Raw genomic sequence first — 13,498 nt, forward strand, 5'->3', positions numbered from 1 at the left:
ATGAATGAATAGATTTTAGGAATTATCAAGTTTACAAGTGAGAATCTTCCTTACCTGAGCAGGTCGGACTCGTCTTCTCAGTCCCTGTGTTTCCTGTCACCTTCACTGGTCACCTGACTCACCTGTTGCTCTTCTCCTCAGGAGCCCGACTCCCGCCTGTGGCCCTACGTCTACCCACACAAATACTCGGAGGCTCCTAAGCCTCAGGAGGAGGACAGGTGGAAGGACGAGAGGGAGCGAGAGCGGGACAGGAAAGACAGGAAGGAGGAGAGGCCGCGGCCGAAGGAGGGACTCCAGAAGGAGGAGGTGAAGGAGGGGGCGGAGGGCAGGACTCAGCTGCCTCCGGAGGAGCACCGAGGGGGCGGGAAGGAGGCGCATCCCCCGCACATGCAGTTCTCCTCCCCCCTGGCCCAGCACCAGGGCTACATGCCCTACATGCACGGACCTTACGCCTACAGTCAGGGCTACGAGCCCAGCCACCCCGGCTACAGAGGCATGCCCTCCGTCATGATGCAGAACTACCCCGGTAAGAGAGGGGTGGGGGGGGTGGGGGGTGAACCAGGTTCATCACCAGGGGGGTCACGAGTCGTCTACTTTATGATGTTTCACACTGGCTTTGGTTCGAGGTCTGTGCTGCAGACAGAAATGTGACATAAATATCAATCAATCAGTCAGACTTTATTTGTGTCACACTTTTCATACACACAATGCAACACAAAGTGCTTTGCAGAATAAAAGCATAAAAAACCTTCCTCCCTTCACGGAACAATAAATGACCAAGTAATAAATAAAACAATAAAAATAAGACAATAACAGGAAGTGGGGAAACGCTGAAGACAAAGAACGATAGAGTGATAAAGATAAAATAATGAAATACTAAAACAGAGAAGATGTTTTAAAGTGAGTGAAACCAGAAATAAAAGGTAAGACAATAAAAATCAAATAAAAATGAAGAGACCTTTCTGTAAAGATCAAATGATAAAACGCTAAAACAGAGAAGATGATTGGAAGAGAGTCAAACCAGAAATAAAAGTGGAAATAAAGATAAAAGCAGGATATTAGAAACAAAAAATCCAGAAAATAATCATAGAATAAAAAGACAAACCAGTAAAACAGCTTCAAATATATAAAGGAATAAAAACAAATAAAACTCAATGGAATTTCATCTCACTGTGAATCTCTGTGTTCAGACACGTTTAAACACTGACACCTTGGTCCTCAGGCTCGTACCTGCCGGCCGGTTACTCCTTCTCCTCGTACGGGGGGAAGGTGGTGGCGGGGGAGGAGGGGGAGAAACCCTCCAGGTCGAGTCCGACGGTGAAGCCGCCCTGCGAGGCCAAAGCTCTGGACCTGCTGCAGCAGCACGCCAGCCAGTACAAGAGCAAGTCCCCGTCCATCCAGGACGGCAAGATCCCGCACGACCGCGACCGGGAGAGAGAGAGGGAGCGGGAGAGAGAGAGAGAGAGAGAGGGCGACCGGCCGCGATCCTCACCCTCCCAACGCATCCTGCCCTCCCACCATCACCTGGCATACCCACTGCTGTCGGGACAGTACGACCTGTCCTACGCCTCAGGTGAGACTCACACACACACACACACACACACACCTGTCTGTCCAGGTGTGTGATGACACATCCAGATGTTTCCAGCAGCTGCAGAAAATCTAAAACATCAGAATAAAATGTCATATGCTGCAGAAAAACGTCCTGAGACCGGTTCCTACATTTCCCATAATGCAGCTCTGTAGTTTTTCCTCATCAGAACCCCCCCCCCCCCCCCCCCCCCCGCATATTATTTAAAAGGTGTGCTGGGATTTGAGGAAAGGAATTGTGGGTTGGTTTTGATCATGTGACCTCGTCACTACACTGATCAGACTTTGACCCGTCGGCCATGTTGGATCTGTCTGATGTGTGTGTGTCTCTCTCAGGCCTCTCCTCCTCAGCCATCGTCGCCAGTCAGCAAGCGTCCGCCCCGTCCATGTACCCCCCCGCACGGAGGTGAGAACGGTAAGACACACACACACACACACACACACACACACACACACAAACACACACACACTCCTCTGCTGCAGTCTGTAGCGCCATCTACTGGTCTGGATGTTTGTTGATGTGACTGCAGCAGAGAGAAACCTGATCCCTCAGAGGTCAAAGGTCAGAGTTAATCATTGTTTTTAGTTTATTCAAAGTCAGACACAAACAAAGCAGCAGACAGGAAGTATGTTGAAGTGAGTTTCCTGGTGTTAAAGGTGCCAAAAAAGAAATGAGGAAGAAGAAGAATAAAAACGCAGTCGTGATCAGGATGGGAACGAGAACCGGTTCCAACTGGTTCCACCCATCGACATCATCCGCCTTCATGCTTAACGCTTCCCTCATCGATGCGTTCAACCTCCCCCTTACAAAACAGTGACGTCACGTTTTGTAGAGGCAGTAACCACAACGAAGGAGTTGAGGAGGTGTGGCTTAACTTCTTACAGCACAGAACATTCACAGGAATCGATAAAGGATCGGATCGATGAGCAGAATCAATAATGGCGTTGGTTTCAATAAAATCTTATCGATTCCCATCCCCAGTCATGATGATGTGTCTGTAAGTCGTCAGCAGATTAACTGCCACTGAGTAACAATAAAAGCTGCAGGTTATGAAGGTGGAAATATTAAACTGTTCAAACTGTTTCTCTTCAATCCGCAAACAGATTCACCTGAGATCAAAATGTCTTAATGAGAATAAAAGAATGAAAACCTGAATGACCTGTAACATGACCCTGGACCTGTAAGGTCCTGGTTCTGGGTTCTGCCTCACCTGGACCAGCACTGTCCTGTGTGTGAGCGGGTTGAATAAAGACGTTCTTCAGCTTCACCTGTGTTGGTAATGTTAAACTAACATGAAACTGACTCCAGACCAGCCGTGTCCCTCCGGCCCGGTCCTGGTCTCTGCCGCCGGTCCACTTCCTGTTGTGGACTCGGGGTCATGTGGGTGTGGTTTTTGAGGCGGAGCTAGGTCGACTCCCTTTTGACCTATAATGTCTTCTCACCTCCTACAGGCACACCTGATTGGCTGACTTCCCCCCTGCCCGGAGTCATGTGACTGGATCACATGAGGAAACGTTTCTGTTTCAACATCAGTTCAATGGTGTTTGTGTATGTTTGATTTCTCTGCCTGGACGTTCAGCCGGCCCGGCTCTGCTCCTCGCCAGACTGGACCGGAGGACTGAAGGCCTGGTCCTGCTGGTCCTGCTGGTTCCACAGGTACCACTGGTGCTCGGTGCAGAGGTTCTGGCTCAGACGGAGGACAGAGTGGACCTGGTGGGTGGAGACACACTGAGGCGCTGCAGGCCGTCGGTGCTGCTAGGACGTACAGAGAAGCAGCTGTTGTTGTTTCAGGGGGGGGGGTGGGGGGGGGGTCAGACGGTTCTGGTTCGGCCTTTACCTGCGTGACCTCTGACCTCTCTGAGCACCAGAACCAGCTGTGGACTCACCTGGACGCGTCTCAGCTTCACCTGAAATTAAAAAAAAACAAAAAAAAAAAAAACACTGTGGACGGAGGAGGACGGACCAATCAGAGCGCAGCGTTCGGACTGAAGCTGCAGCCTCAGACTGACTGACGGGGAGTCGATGCCCCCCCTGCCCCCCCCTCCCCTCTCAGTGTGTAGCTGTACTGTACTCTGTGTATGTGTGTGTGTGTGTGTGTGTGTGTGTGTGTGTGTAAATACTGTACAGAGGAATTATTTTAAAGAGCCTGTTGGATGCTGTTGGATTTCCTACTCTTCTTTTTGTCTGTAGCCTCTGTTTTTCTACTGTTGTTGATCTGATATTAAACCTGTAGCTGGTGGAACGGCCCCCGACCCCCGACTCCTCATTCCTTCAGCTGTGACCGGGACTATGAGATGAAACAAACGGGACCGGGACGCCCTGTGATCCCCATGATTTGACCCGGAGGTGTCGTTCTCTTAGACCTCTCCATCCACTTTCAAAATAAAAGCTGGGACAGCTGTGTTGGAATAATATTAATGTCTGCACTAAACGTGTCGTTCAGTCACTGAAATCACATTTCAGACATCGTGTTGGTAAATGAGGTTTTCTACAAACAAGTTAAAATCATGTAAAAAAGTACATTTATAGTCTGGTTCCACTGTAGGAACCGTTTCAGAACCTCAGGAACCTGAACTTTGTTTCCATCGGAGGAACCAGCTTTACATTTATTTCCCAGTAAAATCAGGAGGTTAATAATGTAAAAAAGAAATTTTTTTCATTTAAAAATAAGTGAAAATATTTTAAATCTGCTGAAAGTTGTCGCCTCCTGTTCAGTTCTGTGACGTGTATCCAGATGTTGAGAGCAGCTGCAGGCGACTAAATAAAAACTAAATGATCACAACCAAAGATCAAAGCTTCTTTCTCTGACATCACAGGAGCAGGAAATGGACCAGAATGCAACGCAGCTTGGAGATTTACCACATCATTAACGTCATCTGGATTCAAACGCCACTTCCTAACTCCCATACACTTCAACTCACAGCTCCGAGTTTTCCAAGAGGATTGTGGGAAATGTAGGAAATCAGTCACTGAAGCGGAGGTAAAGTGGATCAGTGGCTTAATGAGGATTTTAAGTGTCAACAACATTAAAAAAATGAATTTTACTTCACCTCCTTGCATCATAAACAAGTCAGTTAATAGAGACGTGACATGAATCAGTTCAGTTCTCAACCGTCTGTAAGGATGTTCATGAACAGCAGTAAAACAGAAACCTGCGCAGATATAAATGTGACCTGAAGGTGGCGCCAGATGAAAAGTTAAAGGGTCATGGAAGACTACACTTATCAACATGAGCAGATGTTTAATATTTTCAGTAACTGAAACCGGAGTTTATCAAATATACTCTGGTTGACTTTTCAAAATAAAATAATAATCAAAACAGGATTTGACGTGATCAAACATAAAACTGTTGCTCTCGGTTCTCTGAGCTGACCGCCAACAAATCCAGAAACCTCCTGCACAGGTGAGTATCAGGTAATAATCACATCATCCATACTCTGCTCAAGGGCTAGTTTGCTCAAACCAATATTATTATTTCATAAGTCAAATTAAAAAAAATCAAATTCCACAGATCTACAGATTTTTCCTGTTAAAGTCTGAATAGACTCCGTTTGTTTAGGGTGTAGTTTGGTGGTTCAGCCACAGGGAGGCGCTGCTGCTCTGTTAAAGGGCTGAGCAGCAGATTAAAGGATCAGTTTAACACTCTCCTCATGCAGATTGTGATTAATAAAAAAAAATCAAGTTGAGTTTATAAGCTCAGTGTCTTAAACTGCTTGGCTCCAAGAGAAAAGGTGAATGTTTCCTGTGTTTGCACTGAACGAAGCTGCTGCTGCTCAGTGTTTCTGAAAAGACACAGGAAGTTGCAGAGCAGATTAGAAACAATAACAACAGACTTTTCATCTCCAGCCAGAGGAAATGAAACGATGATGAAGCTCTCACCTGCAAGTTTTCATCCTGTTGTTTCTTCATTTTTCATGTGGACGTTCAGTCCTGAATGAACGTTTGACCTGAGACTTGCTCAGGAGCACTTCAGCAGCAGTGTCCCATCCTAAAGCTGCCAGTTCACTTCAAATGTGAGGTGTTCCACTGATTGATAATCGGTCGACTGATTAACGGATTGATTTGGGATTGCAAAGGTTGAACCAAAACCTCCAGGACTGGTTTGTGACCTGATCTTCAGACCCCACGTCAAGGTTTGTGTTTTTATGTTCCATAATTACTGTGTTTGATCCGTCATTGTATCAGAAAATAGTTGATTCGTTGATTTGATTATTCACGTTCCTCATGCTTTTATTTTGATTTTTTTTTTTTCACATTTCCCATACTTTTATTTTGATTTTCACAAGCGTGAAAATCACGTGATTTTTATTTTGAAGGTCACTTCCGGTGTCTTCCTGTACGCTCTGTTAAATGCTGGGAGCTTGACCTGTGCAGGTCCAGCGGACTGACAGCGGCGGCTCTGCTCCGGTCGCTGCGACAGGACGGACGGACACCGGACACACCGGACCCTCCTGCACTTCAGCGGACCTGATTGAGGACTGCAGAATACACACAGGTAAGAGTGAATCTGCTGTATGAAACTGTGTGTGTGTGTGTGTGTGTGTGTGTGTGTGTGTGTGTGTGTGTGTGTGTGTGTGTGTGTGTGTGTGTGTGTGTGTTTTGCTGATGGTGTGATGCTCGTAGTATTTCCCGCTGGTACCGTTACTGTGTTCTATCTGCTGTAACCATCATATTACCAGCAGCAGTGTGAGGTCTGTGTATTATTGATTCTGGGAGTTGTAGTTTTAATTTATTGATCACTGATCAGCGGTGGAAAGTAACTAGGTACATTTATTCTGATACCGTGTGTGTGTGTAGTTTAAAGACACTTGTAATTGACAGTTTTCATCTCTTCTTCTCTGCTGCTCAGAGGAAACCAGCATCATCTGAGCTGCAGCTACTTTCACATGATGATTGATTTTCAATGATTATAATAAGTCTTTAATTTACATTACAAATGTTTAATTGTGCAGTGAATCAAACGTAAGTAGAATATAGTTGTAAACAGTTATTTCTTTTAACTTTTAATGGAGTATTTAAAAAGATATGAACGTTTCCTCCACCACTGGTTGTTACAGTAGATGCCACCTGTGCTGGAAAATAACTGCATTTACTTCACTTGAGTACAGTTTTCAGATACTTGCACTTTACTGGAGTGTTTCCATGTTATTCTACTTTTATTCTCCGTTTTAATTTTCACTGGAAAAAATGTAAAAATGATGAGGGTGTGATTTTTGTTTACGTCTGGAGAAACTGGTCTGTAGGTCGGGGCATCTCCATACTGATGGTGCTAACAATGCTAATGCTAACAACGCTCAACAATGTGACACATTTTACCTTCATCAAAAGAAAACTGCAGCTTCTGTGATTTGTATATTGCACTTGGCCATGTTTATATTTCTATTATATTTCAATTAAATGTGCAGCAATATTCGTATTCAGTCATTCTGTCGTCATGTCTGTATTAGACCCACATGATGTCAGTGTGAGGTTCTCTCAGTGTGTGTGAGGTTCTCTCAGTGTGTGTGAGGTTCTCTCTCAGTGTGAGGTTCTCTCAGTGTGAGGTTCTCTCAGTGTGTGTGAGGTTCTCTCAGTGTGTGTGAGGTTCTCTCAGTGTGTGTGAGGTTCTCTCAGTGTGTGTGAGGTTCTCTCAGTGTGAGGTTCTCTCAGTGTGAGGTTCTCTCAGTGTGTGTGAGGTTCTCTCAGTGTGAGGTTCTCTCAGTGTGTGTGAGGTTCTCTCAGTGTGAGGTTCTCTGAGTGTGTGTGAAGTTCTCTCAGTGTGTGTGAAGTTTTCTCAGTGTGAGGTTCTCTCAGTGTGTGCGAGGTTCTCTCAGTGTGAGGTTCTCTCAGTGTGTGTGAGGTTCTCTCAGTGTGTGTGAGGTTCTCTCAGTGTGTGTGAGGTTCTCTCTCAGTGTGAGGTTCTCTCAGTGTGTGTGAGGTTCTCTCAGTGTGAAGTTCTCTCAGTGTGAGGTTCTCTCAGTGTGTGTGAGGTTCTCTCTGTGTGTGTGAGGTTCTCTCAGTGTGAGGTTCTCTCAGTGTGAAGTTCTCTCAGTGTGAGGTTCTCTCAGTGTGTGTGAGGTTCTCTCAGTGTGAGGTTCTCTGAGTGTGTGTGAGGTTCTCTGTGTGAGGTTCTCTCAGTGTGAGGTTCTCTCAGTGTGTGTGAGGTTCTCTCAGTGTGAGGTTCTCTCAGTGTGTGTGAGGTTCTCTCAGTGTGAGGTTCTCTCAGTGTGAGGTTTTCTCTCAGTGTGTGTGAGGTTCTCTCAGTGTGAGGTTCTCTCAGTGTGAGGTTTTCTCTCAGTGTGAGGTTCTCTCAGTGTGTGTGAGGTTCTCTCAGTGTGAGGTTCTCTGAGTGTGTGTGAGGTTCTCTGTGTGAGGTTCTCTCAGTGTGAGGTTCTCTCAGTGTGTGAGGTTCTCTCAGTGTGAGGTTCTCTCAGTGTGAGGTTCTCTCAGTGTGTGTGAGGTTCTCTCAGTGTGTGTGAGGTTCTCTCAGTGTGAGGTTCTCTCAGTGTGTGTGAGGTTCTCTCCCTCCTCCCCCTCCCCCTCCTCCTCTCTTCTCCTCCCCCTCCTCCTCTCTTCTCCTCCCCCTCCTCCTCCTCTCTCCCCCTCCTCCTCTCCCTCCTCCTCTCTCCCTCCTCCTCCCCCCCTCCTCCTCTCCCCCCTCCCCCTCCTCCTCTCCCCCTCCTCCCCCTCCTCCTCTCTCCCCCTCCTCCTCTCCCCCTCCTCCCTCATCAGTTATGTAACCCTGAATTTAATATGTTTAACTCTAATCACCCAAAACAACCAATTTTAACAGTAGAAGAAGAAAATTAAAATAAAATAAATAAAAGAGTTTATTTATTAGGGGTCATGTGGTGTGAAACATACAGTCTGAAAAGCGTCTAACTTTTTTTAATGACATTTTTTAAAACTTCAGTAGGAACCAATGAGCTCTGAGCTGAGAGCCACAGACGGAGGAGGGAGGAGTTGAGAGACGGACTGGTCTGGCTCTGGTGTGAGAGCTGAGGTTTTAAAAAACGTTTCAGGTGTTGTGAACACCTGCTGTTGCCCTGAGTCGACCTGTGTTCATGAAGCTGGTTTGTGGTTCTGCGATGGACGGAAACAGACGCTGGATGTGAACATGTCGTTGTTTCATATTATTTTCTTATGATTTACATAAACGCCACGGCGGAGGATGCTGCTGCGGTGGCGACAGTCTCACCATCAGGAAAACAGGTTTCAGCCACAGCAGCCGGACAAATATCAAATATCACAGAGTCAAATATCAGATATCACCGGGTTTGATCTTATTGAACACTCGGCTCGCGTCATATTCCTGCTGTTGACTTTCATGTATGTGGTGATGCTCCATGTCCTGAGTCCTCTTCACTAGCTTCTGCTTTTCCCTTTGATAATGCATTTGTGAATTTAAACTGGCGCTGCAGCTAACTGTCATTTCCTGTATCAAATCTGCAGATTAATCAATTAATCATTTCATCAGCAAATAGTTAAAAATACCTCAAAAAAGTTTGAGTGTTAAAACTGCTCATTCTGTGCGTGCAACAGTCCGAAGCCCAAAGACGTTCAATTCACACCGACATGAGAAGTGACTTTTCTGTTGACGCACTAATCGATTTATTGACGAATGGCTTCAGCGCTAACATCAAAAACATCTTTATTTGTTGAGTCACCAGAGTCTGTACAGAAGAGCAAAGAGCCATAACTAACTTTGATTATTTCTTTGATTAATCGATTAATTGTTTACAGTTACAAAACAAAAAAAGCAGCAAATGAAGGTTGGTTTTGTGCATCTGCTGATTTTAACGTCACTGATTCTCTGAACACAAAGAAGCTCGTGGACGTTCAACGACTGTGGAGGAAAGTTTGGAAGAAAAACAAACAGCTGATCTCATTAACGTAAAACGTGGTTCAGCCATTCGTGTTCCTCTCGGGATGAAAAGTTAGAACTCTGATGATCCTCTGACTTTTCCTCCAGCGCCACCATCAGGTCACATTTGAGTTTGTCCAGTTCTTTAATGAACAAATACCCTTAAACTGAAGTAAGACTGAGGTGTGAGCACGGCTCGAGACTCGTAGGCTTCTTTTCCACTGGTCAAAAAACCTGCTAACACCCACTAACACCTGCTAACACCTGCTAACACCCGCTAACACCTGTTAACACTCACTAACACCTGCTAACACCTGTTAACACCTGTTAACACTCACTAACACCTGTTAACAGGTGTTAACAGGTGTTAACACCTGTTAACACCTGTTAACACCCACTAACACCTGCTAACACCTGCTAACACCTGTTAACACCTGTTAACACTCACTAACACCCACTAACACCCGCTAACACCTGCTAACACCTGCTAACACCTGTTAACACTCACTAACACCTGCTAACACCTGTTAACACTCACTAACACCTGTTAACACCTGCTAACACCTGCTAACACCTGCTAACACCTGTTAACACCTGTTAACACTCACTAACACCCACTAACACCTGCTAACACCTGCTAACACCTGTTAACACTCACTAACACCTGCTAACACCTGCTAACACCTGTTAACACTCACTAACACCTGCTAACACCAGCTAACACCCGCTAACACCTGTTAACACTCACTAACACCTGCTAACACCTGCTAACACCAGCTAACACCTGCTAACACTCACTAACACCTGCTAACACCAGCTAACACCAGCTAACACCTGCTAACACTCACTAACACCAGCTAACACCTGCTAACACCAGCTAACACCCGCTAACACCTGTTAACACTCACTAACACCTGCTAACACCCACTAACACCTGTTAACACCTGCTAACACTCACTAACACCCACTAACACCTGCTCAAACCCGCTAATACCCAATAACACCCGATAACATCCGCTAACACCCGCTCACACCCGCTAACACCCGATAACATCAGGCATTTGTTGACGATGTGAAAGGGAACAATCTGCATTCACACCCGGGTCACATGACTCTGCAGCAGACGCAGATATTTATCAGCTCCAATCGGCACTGACGTGAACACACACCTGTCACCTGTCACCTGTCACCTGTCCAGACGGTGCTGTTTCAAAGACACACTATCACCAATTGAAGCGTCTCACACGGAGACTCTGACACTGACAGGAGCAGCAACCCGGGGATGAGACGCCACGGATCCATTTTGTCCAGTTAGCGGCTCGGCTAATGTCTCGGCTAACGGGCAGGTTTACCCACGTTTAAAAAACCTGCTTACACCCTCTCACATGTTGGTGTAAAGGGTGGAGGCCTGGTTCCTGAAAGGCCTTTAACACTGTGGAAGAATTGTTTCTCTCTGACCGGACTCCACCCTCTCTGCTGAACGCTGAGCGAGTATTAACTGATGACAACAGGAAGTGGAGCCACTAGTGAAAGTATTGAAGAGTCCCATCACAGCTGCGTCTCCCCGGGGTGCTGCCTGATTCAATCAGACTCCTGCGAGAGCGAACCAACACTCTGCTCCATGGAAACCAGGAGGAGGAGGAGAAGCTGTCAGCTGGAGGGAGGGAGACGCATGCGTGTCTGTGTGTGTATGTGTGTGTGTGTGTGTGAGGATCATGCCTGTCGCCATGGCAACTGTGGTTCATTTCCACCTTTGGTCCCTCAGAAATGTCTGCACAGGTGGAATCAGTGACCTGCCGACGTCTTCGGGTCCTGAAGCTTCTCTGACGATCTGTGTGGTTCAGTGTCGACACGGCCTTTTTATTTTCATCCTGTTGGTTTTAATATGATTTCAAATTGACAGTGTGACCAGGTGTCACATCCAAATCACAGGAGCTGCAGTTTATGTGATGAAGGTAAAAATGATCATAATCATCCTATTAATCTTCTTTTTTTGTGAAAATGAAATGAAATAAAGATCATTTCTTCTGAGATCGTTTCATGGTTCAGTCCTACTCGTCACTTAAACAATCAATCAATCTCCTGTTACCGTCCATCCACCAAAATCCTGACAGAAATTATCCTTGTATATAGTATCTGTACTTTCTATTCATGTTCTATTTCTTATCACATTCCTCGTTCTGCTGCTGTTATTGATTTGTATTTCCTGTTCCGGGATCAATAGATATTCTAATCTTATGTTCTTTAACTCGTATTAATAACCGACTGAACAACGAAACAAATTATACTCAAAAACTTTCCTGTGTAATTGATCAGGTGTGTGTGTCCTGTGTGTGAGAGGAAGGTGTGAGGAAGAACACTGTGTTCTGAGACTTAACTGTCACTGTAACTGCGGCCATGTTGTTTTACATCGCTGACTCGTGTCCTGATGTTTGATTTGAGTCTCAGGTGCAGACGTCACCTGATGAATCTTATAGTCTCACCGTCACATGACAAGATTAATTCAGCTCCCCAGCTTCAGTGTGTGACCAATATTAATGAGTGATTAAGGTGATCAGGTGTCTTTATTCAGCACCAATAATCATTGACATTTGAGGCTAATGAGGTGACAGTAAACCCTGGGTTCGTCACACTGATCCTCCACTACTACGCCTCTGATCGGAAGGTCGGAGGTTCGATTCCCGGCTCCTCCTTGGGCAAGACACTGAACTGATGCATCATGGGTGTCAAAGATGCTGCAGGAACAGGCGGTCGAGCTGCTGCTGCTGGAGTGAAAATAGAAACAAAACTTTATCAGCAGATCACATCAGTGTTTACAGCACAGAGGTCACACAGAGGTCACACAGAGGTCACACAGAGGTCACATGTCCAGGTCCTCCAATATATTCAAGCTGGAAATAGAACAAGAAGAAGAACATCACATTCCTCTGGACATTGATCCAATCATAGAACAAATCAATGTAAACTCAGGTCACAGGGGGAATCAGGTGACCACAGGTTACCATGGCGACACTTTTCACCTCAATCCGTGTTTCCTCAGTAATCCTGTTGAAGTGTTGATCAGCGGCAGCTAGAAAACTGCTTCTCTGCTCCGGGTTGAACCGACACGGAGGAGCAAAAAAATACTTGATCTGAGCTGCCAACACCCCCCCCTCCCTTTTTTCCTGTTGCCATGGTAACAGAGGACAGAGGATCCTCGCTCGGCATGTGAGCGCGTGCTGGGATTCAGGGCGTGTGATGGTTTTTTTCCGAGAGCTTCGTCACAGCTTCACAACAAAGGGTTTCTACTGTGACCAATCAGAGCTCTCCCTCGTCCACACCCCCCAGCGTGTCACAGACACGACGCAGTACTGTATCAATACAAGTAGTATCGATACAAGTATTACTACAAATACTACTCACACTAACAATGAACCAGAACTGTAGAGGCCTCCGATTGTACGGAGGACCAGTGATGTCGCAGAGAAAGAAATTATTAATTTCCTTCATTTCATATTTTGAGAGACATTAAAAACAGGAATTGTAAAAAGAATTTATAAATGAACAAATTAATCATCAATAAATATTTAAGATTTAAAAATGGATTCACAAAAACAACATCAAACTCTCATTAAATAAACTTAATAAATAAAAACCATCTGAAAAGACATTTTAAAAATAGGAATAAATAACATTTCCTTTTCCTATTAGCTGATCGATTAGCTTAGTCATTTAGCTTTAGCTTTAGCTTTAGCTTCACTGCTGGTAAAACCCGATATGACTGGTCAGCTTTCCAACCAATCAGAGAGCTTGTTACATCTCATGGCCAGCTGGGATTGTTTAGCCTGGTTTTACTGGCGTCACAGACAGGCTAACAGGAGAAGCTAATCGATGAGCTAACAGGAAATGGAATTCACATTTTCAAACTTCCTTTTCAAACACTTTTTTATTATTTCTTCATGAATTAATAAATGTTTATAAATGGTTTATTTAATGAGAGTTTGATGCTGTTTTTGTAAATCATTTTTTAAACTTTCAGTATTTATTGATGATTAATCGTTCATTTATTAAATCTTTTTACAATT

At 45.1% G+C, this 13,498-nt stretch overlaps 2 protein-coding genes across 3 annotated transcripts in view; both read left to right on the forward strand.

The window, feature by feature from the left end:
• Positions 1–3,837, forward strand: part of znf609a (zinc finger protein 609a) — a 38,252-nt gene extending 34,415 nt beyond the window's left edge. Inside the window, exons 6-9 of one of the 2 annotated variants that reach the window (XM_056387203.1) lie at positions 142–526; positions 1,223–1,573; positions 1,927–1,996; positions 3,043–3,837. In XM_056387203.1, the coding sequence (XP_056243178.1) occupies positions 142–526; positions 1,223–1,573; positions 1,927–1,996; positions 3,043–3,052 (816 nt within the window). In that variant the 3' untranslated portion in view covers positions 3,053–3,837. Of the gene's footprint in view, positions 1–141; positions 527–1,222; positions 1,574–1,926; positions 2,006–3,042 lie in introns of both variants that reach the window. The other variant, XM_056387204.1, reaches the window with a different exon arrangement.
• Positions 3,838–5,927: 2,090 nt separating this feature from the next.
• Positions 5,928–13,498, forward strand: part of LOC130176434 (GRAM domain-containing protein 2A) — a 28,561-nt gene continuing 20,990 nt past the window's right edge. Inside the window, exon 1 of the mRNA XM_056387528.1 lies at positions 5,928–6,086. The gene's annotated coding sequence lies outside the window, so the exon portion shown is untranslated. The remainder of the gene's footprint in view (positions 6,087–13,498) is intronic.

This window comes from Seriola aureovittata, chromosome 10, assembly GCF_021018895.1.
Source record: "Seriola aureovittata isolate HTS-2021-v1 ecotype China chromosome 10, ASM2101889v1, whole genome shotgun sequence".
Lineage (NCBI taxonomy): Eukaryota > Metazoa > Chordata > Actinopteri > Carangiformes > Carangidae > Seriola > Seriola aureovittata.